The sequence below is a fragment of the Molossus molossus genome, unplaced genomic scaffold (assembly GCF_014108415.1).
Source record: "Molossus molossus isolate mMolMol1 unplaced genomic scaffold, mMolMol1.p scaffold_m16_p_4, whole genome shotgun sequence".
NCBI lineage: Eukaryota > Metazoa > Chordata > Mammalia > Chiroptera > Molossidae > Molossus > Molossus molossus.
The window spans coordinates 21814862-21838302 of NW_023425377.1; the positions used below are offsets into that span (position 1 = coordinate 21814862).

A 23441-nucleotide genomic window follows, 5' to 3' on the forward strand; every position below is an offset into this window, starting at 1 on the left:
TGAACCAGGCCTTGGGGGAGGGAGGGCTGTGGGTGGCTCTCCGAGCTGTAGCATGGGGGAGGGGCCAGTGGAGAGATCACTGGCCCAAGAGCTCAGCCACCTGGGTCCTTTCCCGGTCTGTCCTGGTCTCCGTGTGTCCTCAGGCAGGTGCTACCTGTCTGGGGTCTTCGCGGATCCCTCTGTAAGACTGAGCAGGGAGGTGGAGATGGGCCTGATTTCTCAGCCACTTTCCAGCCGTCATTTTCCATGACTCGATTCCCCACCGTGAGTTCTGGGCCACAAACCAGTTGGCTCCCTCCCTCCCACTCAGAGAGACAGAGCTGGCAGGAGGGGATGATCCGCCTCAATTCTCCCACCTCCTTTTCCTCCTCCTCCTCCTGGGCTGGGACACACCTACTCCAACTTTCTCAGCAGCCTCTTCGGTGTGCAGTGTGCCTTCCTGCTCCCTCTCTGCACCTCCCTCCTGAGCCCGGCAGCCCCGCGCTAGCCAAAGGGGTCCAGCCCGGCAGCCCGGCCGCCCAGCTGGGGGCACCGTCCCCTACGCAGGGCGCAGGTAAGAACTGCTGGAGGATGGGCTGTTGGGGGAGGGGTGCGAAGCTAATCCATTCCCCTGCCTTGTCCTGGAGAAGGCGCGGGCATTGGGAGCTCTTGGAAAGGGGGGACGGAACCAAGACCTGACAGAAGCCTGCACGGAGGGTGGGACAGGGACACCTGGGCCTTGATCACCTAGGTACACTGAATGAAGCCAGAGATGTAGCCAGCCCGAGCCTAGGGCTGGGAGGCTGGGGCCCAGGAGTGGACAAGGCTGGACTTGGATCTCGTGGAGGAGCAAGGTCATGCATGCACGAGTGGAAAGTTGCACTCTTGTCCCTGAAGAATGAAATCCCCTGCACGGGCTTTCTGGGGATGAGCCTTCAGGGGGACGTGAGGGCCACTTTCCACGTGGTTTTAGGGGGAAGGTCTGGGGCAGGGAATGGAGAGGGGCTGGCTGCTTGTGTGTGTCCGGGGGCACAGGGACCTGTCTCGGACAAAGCCACCTGGTAAGGCCAGGGAAGGAGGGAGTCAGATAGCCTGGCCAGCCCTGGCTCCCCGGCGACTCTTGAGGGGCGCCCTGATTAGAACCTCAGCTTTCCTGGCTGTAGAATGGGGGTGTCTCTAAGGGCTATGAAAGGCTGTGAGTCTTCAAGGCACCAGCGGCGACACTGGGGTTAGGTGGGGGGGGGGAGCAGCTCTGCTCCCCTGTCCTGGGGAGGCAGGAATCTGATGCATATCTTTGGAGGCAGGAGAGCTGGAGTGGAACGCTGAGCTGAGCCACCGGGCCAGAGTTCCGCCCTCCACTGGGGGGCGGGGGGATGCTGTCGCCCCAATGTGGGGAGCAGCGAGGCTGTGCCCAGGTTTGCTGAGGGCTCAGGAAGCCTGCCTCTGTCCCCAGCCACACTCCTGAGCTGACCTGGGCGCAAAAGACAGGAGGGAGGTGGGGAAGTGGGCGCAGGACTCCAGGGTTTCTGTTCTTCAGCGGGTTTTACAGATGGGCAGCTGAGCCCGGGCAGGTTTACAACGCTCTCCTCTCCGCACTAATAGCTATTATTATCGCTGACATTCACTGCGTGCTTTCTGTGTGGGGGGCCTGGGCTGAGCATGCATGGTCATTTGAAAAATTTTGAGTTTTCTAAGCAGGGAAGGTGAAAAGAGAAAGTCATTATTTGTGTCCCTGTGACTCACAGGCTCTGTGGCCTTGGACTGCCTCTTTGCACCTATTTCCCTATTTGTCAAATAAGGTGGTTGGAGTATTAAGATCCGCAAGTATTTGATTCACCCCGACAAGCCTGTTAGGTAGGCAGGGCAGGAAGGATTGCATTTTGCAGGTGAGGGACCCAAGGGGCTCAATGTCCCATGGTCAGTAAACGGCAGTTGGGGTTCCCCCAGGAGCACCAGGTTACCCTTCCGGCAGGAAGGTGCTGAGTGCATGATGTTGGTCAGCCCGAAAGAGTGAAACAGAGGTGCCCGCTCTTCCACGAGCTCCCTGGGCCTCAGTTTCTTCATCTGTAAAATGGGGCAATAACTAGAGGGAGCGGAGGTCTCCATCGCACTCCCCACTGGTCCCATGACTCTTAGTGGCCTCCTTACAGACCCAGGGAACCAGACCCAGAAGGACACTGCCTTTCAGAGCCCGTGCTTTCTATGGGAGGGGCTGCTGGGCTCCTTACATTCCTGAGCTGCCCCTACACCCACCCTCCGAGTCGGGCCACCTTGCCACACTCCCTGCACACTGTTCTCTGAGCGCAGCTGGCCTCCCCTTGGCCTGGGCTCCTCTTTCTAGCTGCCACACAACAGGCCATGGCCCCAGCACTGCTGCTGGCCGGGCGGGGTCAGGGGGAGGAGAACGTGGGGCCAGTGGCAAGCCTTAGAGACAGCCAGTGTGTGCAGGGCGTCGAGGCGGTGCGCTCGGACCTTCCTGAACTCTCTGGGTGGGCCCTGCCTTTCGGGTTTCTTCGGGGCGGGAAGGGCAGAGCCTCAGGAAGCTTCCTGTGCTTCCTGGGCCCCCAGCACACGCTAAGCCAGCTCCACACCTCAAGGCTACTGGTTCTATGGAGAATGGCACTGATGCTTACGTTGATAATGCGGGTTTCTGGGAGGCGTACAAGAGTGCGGGTCCGGGTCCCGGGAAGCATTCGTGTGTGACCTGGGCCACAACTTCCCTGAAGCTCAGCCTCCTCATTTGAAAAACCTGGCTAATAATAGTCCTTTTCTCAGAGACTTGATGTGAGAATTCCATGAGATAACGCATAGATGCTCAGGGCCTTATTTATTATGTTCGCGGTCGTGAAGTCACCACTGAGCTCCTCTCTGCTCCCCGGGACAGAGATCCCCCACGGCGCCCTGAAGGACTCCTTCCTAAGACACATCGTGGTTGGAATGGTAGTTCTGTGTACCTTTTGTTTGCTGTTTTCTCTCCTGCTGTGTCCTGCTAGAGCCTCCGTGTCTAGCATGCCTGGTGCACAAGAAGCTCATTGCGTATCTGTTGCGAGAATGAATGAATATTCATTTCTAAATCATAGGTGAGAACTGTCACTTAGCGGGACTAAGCGTTAGCCCGACCCAACCACAGACAAGAGTAGGGAGTGGAAGGGACCCTGGAGATGACTGGGTCCGAGAGATGGAGACACTGGGGCCTCACCAGAGAAGGCTGGTTAGCTGACCGGTCACACAGCGAGTGAGCAGGGAAGGCAGGACCATTAGCCGGATCTTTTCACTTTCCTCTGCCGAATCCAGGTAATGAGACGATGCTGTTTTCTATGTGGGTCGTTAGTCTTGGAGGCCAGTAAACTGCCCCCACACTCCCTGGAGACAGTTAGGGATCAACAACAAGTTTAAGCTGCCCTTCAGAGGACAGGGGACATCAATCAGACCCTTCTCGCAACACCCGCTAACACACACACACACACATGCACGCATGCACGCTTGTGCACATGCCACCTCCTATCTGTACGGCCGGAAGGGTCCTCAGGAGTCCCCTGAAACGACCTTCACGAATTATTGGTCCTATTTTACAGATGAAACCATAGATCTTGAATTATTTGCCTAAAGTCAATAGCTAGTGGGTGCTGGTGTCCTGGGTCAGTGTGTCATTCCATGGAGTCATTTCTGAGCATGGGATTTAAATGTCCGAGCAAACCTGATTTCCTGAGCCCCTCTCTGCACCTGTCACCAGGTTGGACACACGCACCTGTCACCAGGTTGGATTGTTTCACACACACCTTCTCTTCCTCTCCGCACAACTGCCCTGCCGCCTGTCTGTCACTCTCCTCGATCTCTCGTTGTTGTTTCCAGCGTGGAGACAAACAGAGACTCAGAAAAGCTAAGCCACTTCCTTTCAGCCACACAGCTTCTGTTTTCTTAACAAACACTTGGTTCAATAGACACGGAGGAAGCCCTTCGATGTGTCAGGCGCACAAAGGTTCACAGTCTGTGGAGGCAGGCTTGTCGCTGGATGGTTTAGATAACCCAGGCAGGTGGTAAAATAGAGCCAAACTCAGGCTGGCGTGGGGGCCCAGAGGAGTGACGTACCCAGTTATAGAACCAACGAAGGCTTCTTGGAGGAGCTATCAATGATCATCCGTTTTGGAGGCTGAATACGGCTTAAATAAGGACAAGGCAATTCAGAAAGAGAAAGTAGCATGTGCAAAGGCCCAGTGGTTCAAAGAAAACAGCAGGTGTGTGTAGGAGACTATGAGCCGGGTAGGGCCAGGTCACTGTAGGCCCTGGGTGCCAGGACAAGGAGTGTGGCTTTTCAAAAAATTGTCATTTATATGTAAATTTTTATTAATGGGAAATTATAGAAATATACAAACATAAGCAAAATAGTATTTTGAAAACCCCATCACCCAGATTCAGCAATTATGTTTCCTCTCTACCCTCACTGATTCTTGCCTTACCAGATTATTTTGAAGCATATCCCAGGTCGATAGTTGCATCTGGAACTATTTCTGTGTATATCTTTAAAACATAAGGACTCTAGAAAATCACCATAGGAGCATGGTTTTATTTTGTAAATATTGGAGGACCATGTTGAAAGAGTTTAAATCATAAGCGTAGCTTGGCTAGACATACGTGGCTGTGGGGGGCAGCATGAACTTAAGGAGGGGGGTCAGAGTAGAAGGTTCAGATGTCTTGTCTCCCCTTTGGCCAAGTACAAGGCCTGATATTCTACCATTACCCATTGATCAACAAATTATTTCCTAAAATCCATCTCCTTTGAAAGAGGTGATGCCTTAAGCCTGCAGAAGAGAAAAGTCCCTCCCTGCCCCCCTTCCTGCTGAGTCTTTTTCCATCCCTGAGCCTGGCCCTGGCCCTGTGGGGAGGCGACAGTGAGTGGCCGGGCAGCTGTCCGTGCCCTGGCTGGGGGCAGGGAGCCCCCACTGGCGAGTTCCCCAGTTCCCAGTTCCAGTCCAGCTCCAGTGCCCACAGTAGCCGGCCTCAGAGCGAGCTGAGCAGGACTGTACATGCCAGCTGTGGGGTAATGTCAGCGTGTGTGTGCGTGTTGGGCTGTGTGTGCTCACATGTCCCAGGTCAGGGCTGCTGGCTGGCTGTCTTTGCAGCATCCCTTTCCCTCTGGGGCCCTCCCAACACCTGCAAGGCTAGATGGCACAAAACGCATCATTTTAGACATTTAGAAGTTCAGCCTTGGGAAGGCGCAGAGCTTAACATCCGTGTGGCGCCATGGCTGAGCGCGTGGGCTCTAGAGCCAGGGTGCTGGGGTTCCTGCCCTAACTGTGACCTTGGGCACATCATTTCACCTCCCGGAGGGGGCGGGGGCGGGGTGCGGCATGCTCCCTGCCTCACAGGGCTGCCACCAATCCACACATGTAAAGCTCTTAGCAGAGTAGTCATCACGCACTAAGAGCTCACTGCACGTTAGCTACTTTACAGATGTGGGGGCTCCTGAAATCTTGGGAACTGACTCAAGAATCATAGTGTCTTGGAACATTTAAATCCTAGAATCTCACACTCTTGGAAGGGAACAGTGGGAAGAACACTACTGGATTCCTCTCTACTCTGTGCAAAGATTCCTTGTACAGGGTCTCTGACAAACAGTCAGCCTGATTTTTTTTTTCCTTTTTGTAAATATTCAAAACCAGAGTGCCTCAGTTTAAGTTACGGCTTGATGAGTTTTTACCAAGTGAGCGCAAACAATGGCTGAGCAGCAACCAGAGCAAAGGCAGACATCACCAGCCCCCAGGAGCCCTCCTGCCGTCCCTGCCTGGTCACCACCCCACTCCAAGTGCAGCTGTTACCCAGCCCCCCGGGCTGGTCTCCAACACCTGCCTGTGGGGTGTGTAGCACCGTGAGGAGAACTCTAATTATTAGAGAGATTCCGTGAGTTAGTTAATTTGGAAGTCGCTAAACTAAACTTCACCTTCAACTTGGTTTGTTTTCGCTGTCATGTTTCAGGGGCAGTCTCGTTTAGAGCTGAGCTTCCCAGATGCCTAGGCCTGTTATTTAAACATAAAGATTTCACCCTGGCTGGTTGCTAAGTGGTTAGAGCATCGGCCCACTGACCGAAGAGTCATGGGTTTGATTGCCATTCAGGGGCACATACTTCGGTTACAGGTTCAATCCCTGGCCCCACTCCGGGTCATGCAAGAGGCAACTAATTGATGTCTCTCTCTCACATCGATGTTTCTCTCTGTCTCTCCTTCCTTCCCTCCCATTCTATCTGAAAAAAAATCAATGGAAAAATATCCTCAAATGAGGATAAAAATAAATAAATAAAAATACAGTTTTCTCAGCCCTATCCTAAGTCTATAAAATTAAAACGTGGGATCTGGGGTGGGGTCAGGGAACCTGTATTTCTTCAAGTCCCAAGGGAACTCCAGGTGAGATCCAACTGGGTTTGGGAACCGTTAGACTAGTGGTTAAGAGCTCAGACTCCATTCGGGCAGACTGTCTGTTCTGGTCCATGCTCCACACTTACCAGCCGTTGACCCTGGACAAGGCATTTGGATTTTCTGACCCTCAGTCTTATTTGCAAAGTGGGGTGAAATAATAGTACCTACTTCCTTGGGTCCATCCACAGGGAAGGCGCCCCCTGAGCGACCGGTGCTATAATGAGCACGGCTGTTATGGGAACAGCCCGCCTGCGGTGTAGCCAAGGAAGAGCAGGATTTGGAATCTGAAGCCTTGTGTTTGGGTCCTGACCGGGCCACTTGCTAGTAGTATGACCTTGGACAAGTCTTTTGACCACTCCCCTCTGGATCTCAACTTCTCCATCTATAAGGTGAAAATACTCCTCGCTCCCCTTATGGGGTCTTTGAGGGCATCAAACAAGGAAATGGACCAGGAAACTGCTCTCAGGACGGAAAAATGCGGCATGAAGTAAAACCCCAGGGCCCTGTGACCTGGAACTCAGCCGACCCTGGGAACCGGTGGGCAGCGGGTGGCCCTGTGCTTGTGGTGCTCTGGAGGGCGGGGCCGGGGTGGGGAAGGGACTGCTGGAGGGCGGGGCCGGGGTGGGGAAGGGACTGCTGAGGCTTCGGTTTCCGCGGGGCGGGCGCAGTGCCCTGGCAGTGCCCTGGCACACCTCCCGCACTGCTCGGCTTGTGAGAACTGTCTCCTTCCCGGTTCCCGGGGCAGGACGAGTCCCAGATCCCTTAGCTGTGACGCCCTGTGCAATCTGCCAGTAGATGCTTGTATTATTTCAATGTCTTCCCTCTTATCACAAGTCGTCGTCTTCTTTTCTTTTTTTAAACCCTCAACCAAGGATACTTTTCCATTTGTCTTCAGCGAGAGCAGGAGGGAGGGGGAGAGAGAAACATCGCCGTGACAGAGACACATAGACTGGTTGCCTCCTGTACTACCTGACCAGGGCCGGGGACGGAACCAAAACCGAGGTATGTGTCCTTGACCAGAATTGAACCCAAAACTCTTTGGTCCAAGGGCTGCTGCTCTAACCACTGAGCCAGACTGGCCAGGGCACAAGTCTTCTTTTAAGTCCTTTACTAGCACTTTTAGGAAACTTTTCAATAAAGTATAATATGCATATAGGAACGAGCACAAATCCCAAGTGTACAGCTCAGTGAACATTCCAGAAACTAACCAGCCCCCAAAGAATCAGAACGTCACCACCCTCTGCCCCACCTCGGGTAACTTTATTCTAATTTAATCCATAGATTTTGCCTGTTTGTAAACTGTATATAGTTGGAATAGCACAGTATGTATTCTTTCATATATGATGGCTTTTACCCCACATTATGTGAGTGGGATTCATCTGTATTATTGCCTAGAGCAAGACTTCATTTTTTTTGCTGTATAGTATTCCATTGTATGGCCATACCACAGTTTACTTATCCGTCCATTCTGCTCTTGATGGACATTTCTGTTGTTTCTGGTGGAGGGCAATTGTAAGTAGTGCTGCTCTGAACGTTCTCGTGTGAATTTTTTGGTGAGTGTAGCATGCACACATTTCCGTAGTGTGCATAACCAGGAGTGGATTGCTGGGTCACGAGCCATGTGGATGTGGATGGAACCCTTTTATTTTCAGGTTCATTTCTAGTCGCTGCAAGCAGAACATGGTTCATGGGCCGCGCACCTATCTGGGAGATAGACAGACCTGTTTGCAGGGAGATGAGCAGTTGCCTCTGGGGTTTCAGATGCTGATGAATAGACAGGTTTGCAGCCCGAGAGACCTCGGGGTGAAAGTCAGATCTGCTTTCCCTGTCCCGTCCATTTGATTCAGCGATAACCTGAAGGCTAATGCGGCCCTGGGAGTGGTCAGTGGACCACCTACAGGGGACAACGTGCACCCCAGACCCACGGTGGCCCTGCTGAATCAGAAATTGGACTTCTCAAGGACGGAGCTGTGATTTTCAGCACGCTGATATTTGAGAAACATTTCTCTAGCCTATAAATATGAAGATTATGGTCTTTTCCTAACTTCCCACCCCCTCTCCACTGGGGCCTAGGAGTGGACCACACGGTAGAAGGTGGGATCGTAAAGAAAGAGATTCCCCTTTGCAGCAGAGCTCAAACACCAGGTGCACCAAAATCACCCCCAGGAACTTGTTAAACCTCTATTCCTGAGCCCCACCCCTAAGGATTTTGATTCAGTGGATCTGGGGTGGGGCTGGGAATATGTCTTTTTCAGCCCCACCTCCACCCCCTTAGGGGATTTCCAATGGTGGGAACCGATGGTTCAGGTCAATGTCCAGCCCTGTCCGTGAGAACAGAGCTTGGTTGAGTTGCGTCTGCCTATGGCTGGGTGCAGCACAGAGGTACATGGGTAAGAGCAGTCAGTGTGGACAGAGCCCAGGGGACTTACATGTGGAACTGGCAATGGTCTGGAGCCCATTAGAGGCTTGTTTGCATCTCATTAATATGTACCTTGATGCTCCCAAATCAGCCCTGACCCCTCTAGTGCCTCTGGCCCTCAGTCAGGCTGGGCCTGCAAAAAGGCAAAACCTATGCCTCAGACAGCAGAACTGCCCACCTTGCCCCCCAGTTAGAAGCCGCTCCCCACCTGCCCAGGCCTGCCTGCCTGCCGGCTCTGTGTCCCTACACTGTTCCACTCAGAGGGGATTGGCCTGGGGCGGACGGACACACAGCTAGGCGAGGCCAGGCCAGGAATGGGACCGAGAGGAACTAGAGATGAAGGCTTTGCTGCGAATCTGTGTCTGCTGACTTTACAGGGTCCTGGTGTGGGGTAGAGAGCAGGCCACTCTCTCTCCTCCCAAGTGCTCTTTCTAACCCGAGGGCATGGGAGGCAGGCCAGCAAGTGTTCGACACACAGGGGATCTGAGTTTTAATCCTGCCTTGGCCACAGGCTAGCTGTGTGGACTTGGAGGTTAGGTAACCTCTCTGAGTCTCGTTTATCCCCCAAATGAGGACGATTACAGGGTTGCTGAAAGCTAGTTTAAAAGCGGTAGTGGATGCCAAGGGCTTACCGCGGGCCCTGGCGTATGGTAAATGTTCAATAGGTGCTGGCTGTGACCAGTGCCTGTGCCTCTGTACGCCCTTCCTCGACCTCAGACCTCACCCTCTGCAGGGCATCACTTGACACTGGCTCAGAGGAGGGCTACTCAGTAAGACAGGAGAGCAGGGACGAATCCCAATTCCCAGATGGACACGTGGAAGCCCCGTGAAAAGAGGAGGCTGCCCAGGGGTCTCCCACTTGGTCCCCTGCTGGGCCCGCTGATATGTTACCATGGCACCAAAGGAGTAGGGTCTCCAACCCCTGACCCATCCTCAGAACCACAGCAACCACATGAGGGCGCACACGCTAGGCCTTGGCCCCTGTTCGTCTTAACTACTCCTCACAACAGCCCGATGACTCCCTTCCAGGCTGGGTCAGGTTCAGTGATTTGCTCAAGGTCAAGCCCAGCAACGGGACAAGGCAGGACTCAAACGCAGACTGCTAACTCCAGAGCGTGAGCAGGTGGCCACCATGTTACGTGGCCCTATAACCTCCCCATCCCAGGGTGCCTGCGTCAGAGGCAGACCTGGTGGAGCACGGCCATGGGTGGCTGATGGTCTCATGCACAAGGAACTAGCAGAGGCTCTGGTCGCAGCAGGTGCTCAGAACCAGCTGAGAGGGACGGGTTCACTGGCTCCCTGGGAGGGAAGTGTGTCTGGTCCTGGAGAGAGAGGGGGCGGTGCCGAATGGCCTCATTTTACGAATCACGTGAGAGCGGTCACCCCAGCGGCATAATAGAAGAGATCAGGAAACCCGTGCTGTTGTGGGGCATGACCTTCCTCTGCCTGTTTTCACTGCCCACACTCTTCTCCTCACTTCATGCCCACCGCCTGCCCCTTCAAACTCGGAATGAGATCACACCTGTGACTTCTCTGCACCCACAGTGCGACAGGAATGGCAATTATTTTAATGCTGCATAAGCTGTGGCTTGAGCTTTACCACAAATTGTTGTAAGGAGAGAAGCAATGTTGCAAAGACCCACAGGTGTGTGTGTGTGTGTGTGTGTGTGTGTGTGTGTGTGTAGAAGGATGTTCCTGCAAGAGGCTCGTGGGCATGGGCGGGGGTTAGTACAAATACGGAAAATAGCTCCCTCACTCCACACGTATTTTTGAACACCTATTTTAATAGTTAATCACATTGCTATAATTATAATAGTAAGAGTAGTAACTAACCAGAGGAATAATAGTGATAACATTAACTACTTACTGTGTTCCTGGCACTATGCTCAATTCTTTCCATGTATAACCTCACTCAGTCCTCCGGTGAGGTAAGCATTGCTAGCCCCATTTCACAGATGGGAAAACCGAGGCTAAGATGGAGCAAGCAAGACCCCTGGATAAAAGCAGAGACAAGACTGCGGGCAGGTCCGACCCCAAAGCCTGGTTCCTTGCCCCGTCTCTTGACTAATGAGTAGAAGGACTAAGGAATTGTGGGTTCCCGAGGGGCTTCTCAGATTGGAAGAGGAGTTGGAAGAGGGAAGCAGCTTGGCCAGTACAAAGCCACTAGGATGGGAAGCCTGGGTTCCAGTTCTAGTGATTCTAGGATTTTATGTCCAATACCACGTCCCTCTCTCCTCTGGTTCTTATGTAACCATCATGTAAATCCTGCATGGGCTCCCACCCCACTGCAAGGCTTTCTTTGACCTGAAAGGCCCGGGTCCACCTCCCTGATTTCCCTCCTCATTCCCTCTAGTCTATCCACATGACCACATTCCCGCCTCAGGCCCTTTGCACTGCCTGTTTCTTCTACCTAGAACTCTTTCTCCAGTGGCTTGTGGCCCTTTCCCTGCCCAAGTGTCGCCTTGTCATGTAGGACTCCCTGACCATTGTTTCCAAAACAGTATTTCCCACACATCACTCTTTAACCTTGCCCTGCATAATAATTTTTCTTCATATCACTTTTCACACGTCATATAGTGTATTTCTTCTCTCTCTCTCTCTCTCTCTCTCTCTCTCTCTCTCTCTCTCTCTCTCCCTCTCCCTCCCTCCCTCCCACCAGAATACAATCTCTGCAGGGACCTCATCTGTCTTGTACTCTGTTCTAGAATGCCTGTCAAAGGGTAAACCCTCAATAAAAATGTACTGAATGAATGAGTGAATGACTTTGGCAGAGGAAGTCCAATAACAAAATTCTCCTCCTCATCTCCCACTTTATCCATTTTCTTCCCCAAAGCCCAGGCTCTTTGTTTCCTTCAAATGTCCATCTCCCAGAGTCACACCATGGCTTTTGAGGGTCCTAGGCATTTAAGCCTTTGCAGGTCCCTTCTTCCATTAAAAAAATATATATATATTAGAAATATTTTCTAACAACATTGATATAAAGATGAGTATATAATTATATATGAAAACATGTTCTTCAACCAAAATGCTTGTTTTCTGACTTCTGAATTTAAGGGAAACTTTCACAGGTCCCTAAAAGTACTGGGGGCCCTGGGTATGCCCACTGTGCCTACCGGATAGGTGGACCCTGACTCCTCCTCCGAATCCCATGCATCTCTGCTCCCTGCGCCGTGCTCTCTAGAGCTGAGCTGGCCAACTTGGGAGTCACTAGTCACGTGTCTGTGTGAATTAAAATTAAATAAGATTACAAACTCACTTCCTCAATTGTACCAGCCACGTTTTAAATACTTGATGGTCATCTGTGGCTAGTAGCTCTCACCCTGGACAGCTCAGCTATAGAACACGGCCATCACTGCAGAAAGTGCTGTTGGAGAGTGCTGCTCTATTCGCTCCAGCTACTCCAGCTACTCCAGCTACTCCAGCCTCCTGAGTCTGTCTTCTTGGAATATGGATCCCTATTCTGGGACAGTACTTGAATCCACCACCTACTAGGTGAGAGAACCTGGGCAGAACCTTTAAATGATCTGAGCCTCAGGGTCTCATTTACAAAACTATAAGCGTCATAATAGGATGAGGTTGGCACAGGAACTGACTTGGACTGAGTGCATTCCAGTCCTGGGTATTTGCCATGCATCAACTCATTGGGCCTTCTCAATGAGATAGGCGCGATCATCATTTCCGTCTTTCAGGGACCGAGAACTTAACAGCTGCCAAGGCCGCATGGCTGGTGAGTGGTAGAGCTGGGATTTGAAACGAGGTCCATCTGACCCCAGGTCCACTTGTTTCCTATTAATTCTACCAGACTTGTACCTCCTACCCAAGGACCAAGTGAGATCATGCATGAAGATGGTTTTTGAAAACTATAGATCACCATACGGATATAGGACAGTGTCGTTTTTGTCATCAATAATAATAATTAGGATACTGATAAAGAAGGGGGCCCAGTCCTAGCTCCCTTCGCCACGCCCTAGGACTTCCTTTCCTGTGGTTTCTTTTCCCTCTAGTTCCAGCCTTGGGCCGGCCTGGCTTTTACAGACACTCTCCCAAGCCAGCTCTCAGCCCGCTGGTGGCTTGGCTGCCATGCGCCACGCCATGACTGGGACTAATAAGGTGCTATTCTGCGTCTTTCCTCCCTGTGCTTTGACCTGTCATATTCCGTCTTCCCTGCAGCCCTGGGAAGTAGGTAGGAGTAGCTATTATTATCTCCACTTTACAGACAGGAAAATTGAGGTTCAGAAGAGGCTCTGTGGCCTTCCCAAGGTCACACGGCCCATCAAGGGCTCGAGCCCCGGCCCTTTTCCAGCTCATATTGGTTCTTTGACTTGTTTTGTTACACGAGAACCTAGCAGTGGCTGCCGCCTACAAACCAGCAAATGACCCCAGTGTTCATCCAAGTTCCTTGCAAGTAATTCAAGCCTCCCTGCCCACAGTGAATTCCAGTAAGCCTGAGCCAGTAGAGCTGGTGCTCAAACCCAGGCCACAGCAGAGTGGGGCCTTCGACGGGAAACTCTCCTTTTTGATCCGACGTCAGATTACTCTTCCCAGCATGTGGTTCTGTTGTGGTCCTGCTTCTTCTCAAAAACCATCAATGGCTCCCTACTTCTAAGGGGAAATTTTGTTTCGGTAGCTAGAGACTTCCTGTCTAGCAGGTACCTGGAATGTCACTATTCTTTCACTTACTATTTAAATTCTGGTTCAAAGGCACAATTCCTCCTAAGCCTTCTCCCTACCACCACCACCACCTGTAAGCATTTGTGACATACGGAATGTTTAGGATTCCTTCGGGGGAGCCACGGAAGCCAGCCCGACACGGGGGCCTGAGTCAGATGCAGAGGTGGGGAGGAGAGCGGGGTCGGAAAATACATATTGACGCCCCCAAGTCCGTGGTCGTTTTCCATGTAGAGTTTGGGGGAGTGGCGTGCGGACATTCTCCAATCCAGAGGATGAATCCAGAGACTCTTCCTTCCATGAAAGGCTCTCCAAACTTTAAAAAATACCGTAACTTACTGCTTCTGCCCGGAGCACCCAGGTTTAGGAGATCTGGCTGTTTTCAGTTTAGCCATCACCCTCCTGGGTGGCCGTGGGTACATGTAACTCTCCGCTTCCCTTACCTTACACGTGGGAGAAGAAGGGCAGAAGTGTCCCCTGGGAGCGGTGTGGGGGTCGTTAACTAACACCTGTGTCATGCCGAGGAACAGGGAGGGCGCTGGGCCACGAGGGAGAATGTCGCTGACCTGGGCCTGGGTACTTCTGGGAGTGACAGGGAGGAATTTCATCCTCAGAAACAAAGCCTGACATTTTGAACAAATCTGGTAGGAGCTTCTTTCGTGTCAAGTTTGATTTCGCGTTGAATTCCTCCGAGGATAGGGGACAGAATTCGTGACAGGTTTCTAGAAGGAAAATGCCTGAGTCACCGCACAGGGACCAGCATGACACATACAGATCACAGAGCATCATGATCATAGCACATCCAACGCATGTCTCAGAACTTTCCACGACAGGACACGGAACATCAGAATAGCAGAGCCCCAGCTTCCCAGACCTGGGGGGCTCTTAGAGGTCGTCTAGTCCAGTTCTTTAAACCTGTGCTCACTGTGGGGATGAGGGACACGCCTGGGGCAGGGTCCTGGGCCTCCAACCCTGCTTCTAATTGTGCAGCTCTGCCTTTATCCCTTTATATTGTGCTTCCAGGTACAATTTCAGCAGGAAAAAAGGGATTTTGCCTCTGAAAGCAGTAGAGGGGTGTGAAATCACTACTCCATCCCAGCCCCTCCCCTCAACATGCACATGTCATTACAGATGAGGGAAGTGGTTCCACGGGGCTTTGGTGACCAAAGCCACACAGGGAAGAGTGACCTTAGATGTAGGTCTCTCCAGAGCCAAGTCGCCTTACTGCACTGATGACGGAACTAGTGTCGGTGAGGGTGAAACCCTGACCCACAGCCCCAGGAAATCCCATTGCTGCCTTTGAGAGCTCACTGAGGGTCTAAGAGAGAACATAGGCTCACACAGCCCAAACCTATACCTGCATAAGTTAGAAGGGGTTTTTGCGCCCTTTTCATCTCCCCCAAGAGCAAACATCCCCCTAAAGTATCACATCTTTCCAGGTGGCCACCTAGGGCTTGGATGCCCCCAGTGACGGGGAGCTCTCCATATTCTGAGTGGACTCATTCCTGGGTTGCACTTGAGATCACTAACCAAGAACACAGGAAAGGTCTCAGAGTACTGCTCCTCCCAGCTACACTCAGACTTTCATCAGTGACTTGGGTTAAGACATGGATGTTACAACCACCAAGTTTCTGAATGTCAGAACCGAGATTCTGAGAAGCTGGAGCAATGGGCTGAAACACTGGGTGAAATTAACCTCGGTCTCTCTAAAGTCCTACAGCAGTTAGGTGCAGAAAACCAGCCGCACACGATCAGAGAGGGGGTGACATGATAATACACCTGAGAGTTTTCATTACCCACAAACTCAACAGTCAGTAGTACGAGCCTAGAAGCTGCTAGAAGGTAACAGTATTTGGAATTTGTTGAAAACCGGGTTGTACACTGTACTGAACCTTTGTGCGTATTAACTAATTTCATTATCAACATGGTATTATGAAGTAGGGAAATTTAGGATCAGAGATGGTAAGCCATTTGCCCAAGGTCACACAGCCAAAACCCGTGTGTTGTGAATCACCTTCTGCCGCCTTCCCCATCTTTGAAATGGGCTTGGGAGTGACCAGGAGGCAGAGTTTGAGTCACCCAAGTCCTAAAAGGATCCACTCATGAACCCCACACCTGCGCTTGCTCACACCTGTGCACACACAAGCCCCATGGCTACCAATTTATTTACTTACATCATATTCATTGTAAGCAGGCATGCACAACAAATGCAGCCACAAAAATTATTCAAAAACTGCCTCCTAAGAATGTGAATGTGCCCTCTTGCAAACGTGCACATTCACCAACATGCAGATCTCTCCCTGGGCCTGGGAGCCAAAAGCGTGAGCCCCACCCCAGACAAGAACCTGCTCGCAGCTTCCTGGAACAGCCTGTGGCTGGCCAGCAAGCTTAGACTCGACCAGCGACCAGAGCTTCCTGATCCGCTGGGCTGCAGGCTGGTCCTTCTCCAGAGGGTTAAGGAGACCCCACCCTCACCCCGACCTCAGGCTTTGATTCTGCCTTGGCTTTGAAAACAAGTAATAACTAATATTTATTGAGTGCTTTTCTATGGGCCAGGCACTGTGCTAAGCACATTCGTGTGCATGGACTTACTCAGTCTTCATAACACCCCATGGAAGCAGTACTCTTAATAGCCCCATCTTACAGATGAGAAAACTGAGGTTCAGAGATGTTGAGTAACTTACCCAGTGTGTTAGGTAGCAGTGGAGCTGGGACTTGAACCCAAACCGTTGGATTCATGTGAACACAGCTTGTCTTTCTGGCAGCATGGTTGGGAGGAAAGAACCTGGCTTTAGTTCTCACCATATGACCTTGGGCAAGTTCCTTTCTTGCTTTGAGACTATTTTCCAGTTTCAAAGAGTAAGGGATGCTCACTGAAGTTTCTTTCAGCTTTCCTGCTTTTCCAAAGTCCAGATACTATCATTTTTCAACTAGTATTTATGTACCAGACACTGATCTAGGCACTGGGAATTCATGAATAAGATATGCAAAGCTCCTGTCTTCATGGAGCCCAATATCTAGTGCAAGAGCTAGCCATTAAACAAACAAACAAGCATATATTGTGTGGTGATGATTGTCATGGAGAAAATGGAGTGGTGTGATAAAGAAGGTGTTAGAAGGACACGGACACAGACACGACATCAAATTGAGTGCTAGGAGGTGACATTTGAGCTGAGAACTGGATAACAAGAAGGCACCAGCCATGTCAGAATCTTAAGCAGAGGGAAACAGCAAGTGCAAAGGCCCTGAGGCAGATCCCAGTTTGGTATGTTTGCAGAGGAAAAAGTGCCCTCGTGGCTGCAGTTTGGTGAACAAGGGGAGTGCCTGGAGGTACCACTGGAGAAGCAGGCAGAGCCCAGATGGTGTGGGGCCTTCCTAGACATGGTTGGGAGTTTGGACTTTAAATGCTATGGGAAGCTACTAAAAATTTTAAGCAGGAAAGTGATACAAATTGACTTATGTTTTCACAGGGTGTTTCAAAACAGTGGTCCTAGGTGGTGTGGGCAGGAAGGGTGTCTCAGGAGACCCAACATGCCTCTGCACCCTGCAAACCTGTTCACTTACCTGGACCTGGTCCCAGGAAACTAATGTCCAGACCCAGGTCCTTCCCTCAGTAAACTGGTTGCCAGGTCTGCAGGTCTCACAGTTTGAATACAGCCATCGGCACCCCACCCCCACCCAAGGGTGCATTCCCTTTGCAGATATTCCCCTCCAGGGCGACTCCACCCCTGCTCCCTTCCCTACAGTTCATCTTAACGGCTTCCCCACTCTGCAAGTGCCGTGCAGCTGCTGCGCAGGCTGTCGTGTTGAGGCCTGCCTGCCACGGGCGCTGACCTGGTGCACAGGAAGCTCTCCGCAGGCTGGGGAGGTGCAGCTGGCGGCTGCGTGCACCCCGTGCTCGCTGGGCCGAGCATGGCCTGAGTGGACGTGGGACTGGGGTAAGGGCTCATCCCCCCTGGGCTTCAACTTCAAAAGCAATGCCATTCTGGGAGTGGTTGGGGTCCCAATAACCCAGGGGTCCCCTCCTGCTTGCAGGGGACTATGTCAAGGACACGGTAGGTATGGTTTTGACTCAGGCCGGCTCCACGAGGGCACAGTGACAGGCACAGAACCTGCTTCCACCTCTTTCCAGAGGTGCCTGGACGGAGGGCACCACCAACAAGACCTTCCGTGAGGAATGGTGGCAGGGAGGCCAGAAGGCGGGGCACATTCACATTCTTTCTGTCACAGGTTTCAGATCCCACAGTCGGTCCTTTTCCCTTCCGGCCCCCCATCCTGGGATGCCACCTGCAAGGTCTTAAAGAACCTGTGTTCAGTTCCCTCAAGACTCGGGAAAGACAAGGAACAAGCTGTCCCCTCTGCCCCCTGTTCTGGAAGTTAACTCTTCCTTGCCTTTGAAGAGCAAGGCGACTGGCAAAACAAGTCTTTCCTGTTTCATCCAGGAATGCTTGGGACATCTGGCTGGCGGCCACCACGCTGGGGCAGGCACCAGCTTCTCAGAGGCCCAGTTTGGCAACCGACTCTGCCCTCCTGCCTGCCCTGTCCCTGTCCTGTCCCTGTCCCCGATGAGCCTGACATGGTGACCCAGACTTGAGCTCAGGGACAAACCCCCTGGGAAACAGCAAGGGAGAGAACGGGGACAGCAGCAGCTGTTAGAGGGACGGAGCATTAGGTTAGCTCAACAGCTCCCGGGGACCGGTCTCACCTGGCACCCACCATGTGCCAGGGCAAGACCCTTCCCCCGCCAGAGCTCTATGTCCCCGGCTGTGCACGAGCAGCGGGGTCAGAACTCCATCATCTCTAAGGTCCCTGTCAGCACTGACATCCCAAGAGTCGAGGAGTTTTCTATGTTCAAGGTCACAAGGTGAGTCAGAGTCAACCCTGCTGTCCAGGGGGGTCTGGGGTGGGACAGGGAGAGGGAAGCTGGGGGCAGGGCAAGCAGCCCTGGCCTGCGATGCAAGGACTGCAGGCGGAACTCCTGCCTTCCTCTGATGCCGAGCAGTCACATTCCCTCTGTGACACTGTTTCCAGGACTGATAGTAGCTAATGCTACGTTAGAACGGACTATGTGCCAGGCACCCTGCTAGGTCATTAACTTCGCTGTTTCATTTCATGTTCACAACAGTCTGATGAGGTGGGTAATACTCTCATGCCCATTCTACAGAAGAGGGGATTGAGGCTCACAGAGATGAAACGGCCTGCCCGGAAGGTCGCCCGGCCAGTAGGTGGTGCAGCCAGGGCTGAGGGGCGGGCGGCCTGCTGCCAGGTCTGGGGCCTCGGCTCCTTGGCTTTCTGCTGCCCCTGTGCACATGGAGGCAGTTCAGTCCGACTGGAGCTCAGCCTGCTGGAGGGGTCCCGAGAGCACCGAGGGACAGAGGGCTAAGCTGGTCGGAACTGTTTTACCATCACTGGGGAGCCACGGAAGGTTTTGGGGGAAAGCGGCGAAGGGGCTGGGACTGCGTTGTATCTGCCAGGTACCCTCGAGAGGGCACTGAACTCGTCAGTTACTGTTATTCCTCAAACACGGGGTGTCCGTCTCGGCGCTGACCTTTGGGGCCGCATCGTTCCTTGCCGCAGGGCAGAGGTTCTCAGCCCTCCTAACGCCGCGGCCCTTTGATCCGGTTCCTCATGTTGTGGTGAACCCCAACCATACAATCACTTTCGTTGCTACTTCATAACTGTAATTTTGCTACTGTTGTGAATCGCCATCAGAAATATGTGTTTTCTGATGGTTTTAGGCGACCCCTGTGAAAGGGTCGTTCGACCCACAGGTTGAGAACCGCTGCTGTAGGGGCTGTTCTGTGTGTTGTAGGGTGTTGAGCAGCATCCTCGGCCTCTGCCCACTCGATGCCATTAGCACCCCGTCCCCAAGCTGGGATAGCTGAGGGTATCCTCAGACATGGCCAGTGTCCCCTGAGGGGGGCAAAATCACCTTCAGTTAGGAATGACAGCACTGGAAACCGTTTTCTTCCTAACTTACCCCCCCCCCCTTTTCTTCCCTCAGGGTTTCGGGAGTTTTCCCACCATGATTACTGCCTCGTTGGGTTTTGTCGTCTGCTTGCTCCACTGTACAACCTGTGACAAGCCCCTGGACGGAGTCACCTCCACGCCCTGGCACTTCACACACCCGCTTTATAATGCGACCATCTATGAGAACTCTGCCCCCAAGACCTACGTGGAGAGCTCCGTGAAGATGGGCATGTACATGGCCGAGCCCCAGTGGGCGGTGAGGTACCGGATCATCTCGGGGGACGTGGCCAATGTGTTTAAAACAGAGGAGCACGTGGTGGGCAACTTCTGCTTCCTGCGAATCAGGACGAAGAGCGGCACCACGGCCCTCCTGAACAGGGAGGTGCGAGACAGCTACACCCTCATCGTCCAGGCCACGGAGAAGACCTTGGAGTTCGAAGCTCTGACCCGCGTGGTGGTCCACATCCTGGACCAGAATGACCTGAGGCCCCTCTTCTCCCCACCTTCATACCGAGTCACCATCTCTGAGGACATGCCCCTCAAGAGCCCCATCTGCAAGGTGACCGCCACCGATGCCGACCTGGGCCAGAACGCCGAGTTCTACTACACCTTCAACACAAGATCGGAGGTGTTCGCCATCCACCCCACCAGCGGCGTGGTCACGTTGGCGGGGAAGCTCAACGTCACCTGGCGAGGGAAGCACGAGCTCCAGGTGCTGGCCGTGGACCGCATGCGCAAAATCTCAGAGGGCAATGGGTTTGGCAACTTGGCTGCACTCGTCATCCATGTTGAGCCTGCTCTCAGGAAGCCCCCGGCCATCGCCTCTGTGGTGGTGGCCCCCCCAGACAGCAGTGAGGGTGCCGCCTATGCCACCGTAGTGGTCGATGCAAACAGCTCAGGTGCTGAAGTGGACTCACTGGAAATTGTTGGTGGTGACCCCGGGAGGTACTTCAAGGCTGTCAAGTCCTACGCCCGGAGCAGTGAGTTCAGTCTGGTGTCTGTCAAAGACATCAACTGGCTGGAGCACCTTCATGGATTCAACCTCAGCCTGCAGGCCAGGAGTGGGAGCAGTCCTTCCTTTTATTCCCAGATCAGGGGCTTTCGCCTACCCCCTTCCAAACTGGTTTCCCTCAAGTTCGAGAAGGATGTTTACAGAGTACAGCTTAGTGAGTCTTCCCCTCCCGGCAGCCGCGTGGTGATGGTCAAAGTAACCAGAGCCCTCCCCAACCTGCAGTATGTCCTAAAGCCATCCTCAGAGGGTGCAGGCTTTAAACTCAATGCTCGCACTGGGCTCATCACCACCACGAAGCTCATGGACTTCCATGACCAAGCCCACTACCAGCTGCACATCAAAACCTCACCGGGCCTGGCCTCCACCACGGTGATCATTGACATCGTGGACTGCAACAACCACGCCCCCATCTTCAACAGGCCGTCCTACACTGGCACCTTTGATGAGAACATCCCTCCAGGCACCAGTGTTTTGACGGTTGCTGCCACAGACCGGGATCATGGAGAGAACGGGTATGTCACCTATTCCATTGCTCACCCAAAAGATGTGCCCTTTTCTATCGACCCTTACCTGGGGATCATCTCCACCTCCAGACCCATGGACTATGAGCTCATGAAAAGAATTTATACCTTCCAGGTACGGGCATCAGATTGGGGATCCCCATTTCACCAGGAAAAGGAAGTATCTGTTTTTCTCAGCCTCAATAACTTGAATGACAACAAGCCTATGTTTGAGGAAGTCAACTGCACCGGGTCTATCCGTGAAGACTGGCCAGTAGGAAAACCAGTAATGACTGTGTCAGCCATTGATGTGGATGAGCTTCAGAACCTACAATATGAGTTTGTGTCAGGCAATGAACTAGAGTACTTTGATCTGAATCATTTCTCTGGAGTGATATTCCTCAAACGTTCTTTGATGAATCGTACAGCTGGTCAACCCATCAATTATTCTCTGAAAGTTACAGCCTCGGATGGGAAGTACTATGCCACGCCCACAACGTTGGATCTTACCGTAGTGAAGGACCCTCGTTTCGAGGTTCCTATAACATGTGATAAAACAGGGGTACTGACCCATTTCACAAACACCATCCTCCACTCTGTTGAGCATTCAAACCAGGACTCCGACGATGAGTACTTCACTTCCTTAAGCGCATATCAGCTCAATCATCACACCCCACAGTTTGAGGACCACGCCCCTCAGTCCATGGACATCCAGGAGAGTGTTCCTCTCAACACTCCCCTGGCCCGCCTCGCAGCCACCGACCCCGATGCTGGTTTCAATGGCAAACTGGTCTATGTGATCGCAGATGGCAATGAAGAGGGCTGCTTCGACATCGAGCTGGAAACGGGGCTGCTCACTGTAGCTGCCCCCTTGGACTATGAAACCACCAACTTCTACATCCTCAATGTAACCGTGTACGACCTGGGCGCTCCCCCGAAGTCCTCCTGGAAGCTGCTGACGGTGAACGTGAAAGACGGGAATGACAATGCACCCCGCTTTCCCCCTGGTGGATACCAGATGACCGTCTCAGAGGACACAGAAGTCGGAACCACAATCGCGGAGCTGAAGGCGGAAGATGCTGACTCAGATGACAATGGCAGGGTGCTCTACACCCTGCTAAGCCCCACAGAGAAGTTCTCCCTCCATCCCCTCACTGGGGAACTGGTTGTCACAGGACAGCTGGACAGGGAATCGGAACCTCAGTATATACTCAAGGTGGAGGCCAGGGATCAGCCCAGGAGGGACCCCCAGCTCTTCTCTGTCACTGACCTTACCATCACGCTGGAAGATGTCAATGACAACTCTCCCCAGTGCGTCACAGAACTCAGCAGCCTGAAGGTCCCGGAGGACCTGCCCCCAGGAACCATCCTGACATTTCTGGATGCCTTTGATCCTGACCTGGGCCCAGCAGGAGAAGTGCACCATGGTCTATTAGATGACGTCCATGGGACCTTCCAGGTGGACCTGGTAACTGGTGCCCTCACTCTGGAGAAAGAGCTGGACTTCGAGAGGAGGGCTGGGTACAATCTGAGCCTGTGGGCCAGTGACAGTGGGAGGCCCCTGGCTCGCAGGACCCTTTGCCACGTGGAGGTGATAGTCCTGGATGTGAATGAGAATCTCCACCCTCCCCGCTTCGCCTCCTTTGTGCACCAGGGCCAGGTGCAGGAGAACAGCCCCCCCGGAACCCAGGTGACAGTAGTGGCTGCCCACGATGAGGACAGTGGCTTGGATGGGGAGCTCCAGTACTTCCTGCGGGCTGGCACCAGTCTTACAGCCTTTAGCATCGACCGAGACACAGGTACCCGGAGCGGGGAGGGGGGCAGTGCCCGGTGCCGGGAGAGGACGGGCCTACGGGGCGTCGGGGACCGTCCTGAAGGAAGTCAGACTGCAGGCCGGAAAGAAAGGCAACAACTAGGACTCTTCTTTCTGTCCCTTTCATTTCACTTTTCATCTTTATTGTTGAAAGTATGACAGCTGTCCCTTCTTTATTTTCCCCATCGACCTTTCATTTTATTTTTCATCTATTTTTGTCATACTGAGGCTATGCATAGATATATGCATGTGTGTGTGTATCCATTTAAGTCGACTGAACCGTATCACTAGCACTTGAGCACCTGTGTGTATGTGTGCAAGCCTCTTTGCTCTCTAATGAACCCTCAACTTCTTGAACAGTGCAGGCCCCTAGGAAGCACTTTGTGGAGCTATGTCTTTAAAATCATGAAGATAATGGAGGGGGGAACCGCAATTATTTATCAAATCCATAACCCTTAAATTATATCTATAATGCTTGAAGCATGAAGGAACCCCTTTGAGGACAACTGTCAGGAAATCCCTCAAAATAAAGCAATCAGTAGGACTTGGGTTGAAGCAGCCAGGAGAAAGTAGGTCAGCCACCACTGTCTTCTGGACACCCTGCAGATGCCCACATGCCAGAGTCCTGGGCCCACGTTAGCAGAGAAAGGCTCTGAGAGGTTCCACAGTG

The 23441-nt window shown here is 52.7% G+C and overlaps 1 protein-coding gene across 1 annotated transcript in view; it reads left to right on the forward strand.

Moving 5' to 3' along the window:
* The first annotated feature begins 386 nt into the window (after positions 1-386).
* Positions 387-23441, forward strand: part of FAT2 (FAT atypical cadherin 2) — a 67707-nt gene continuing 44652 nt past the window's right edge. Inside the window, exons 1-2 of the mRNA XM_036240143.1 lie at positions 387-553; positions 19481-22757. Of these exons, the coding sequence (XP_036096036.1) occupies positions 19502-22757 (3256 nt within the window). The 5' untranslated portion in view covers positions 387-553; positions 19481-19501. The remainder of the gene's footprint in view (positions 554-19480; positions 22758-23441) is intronic.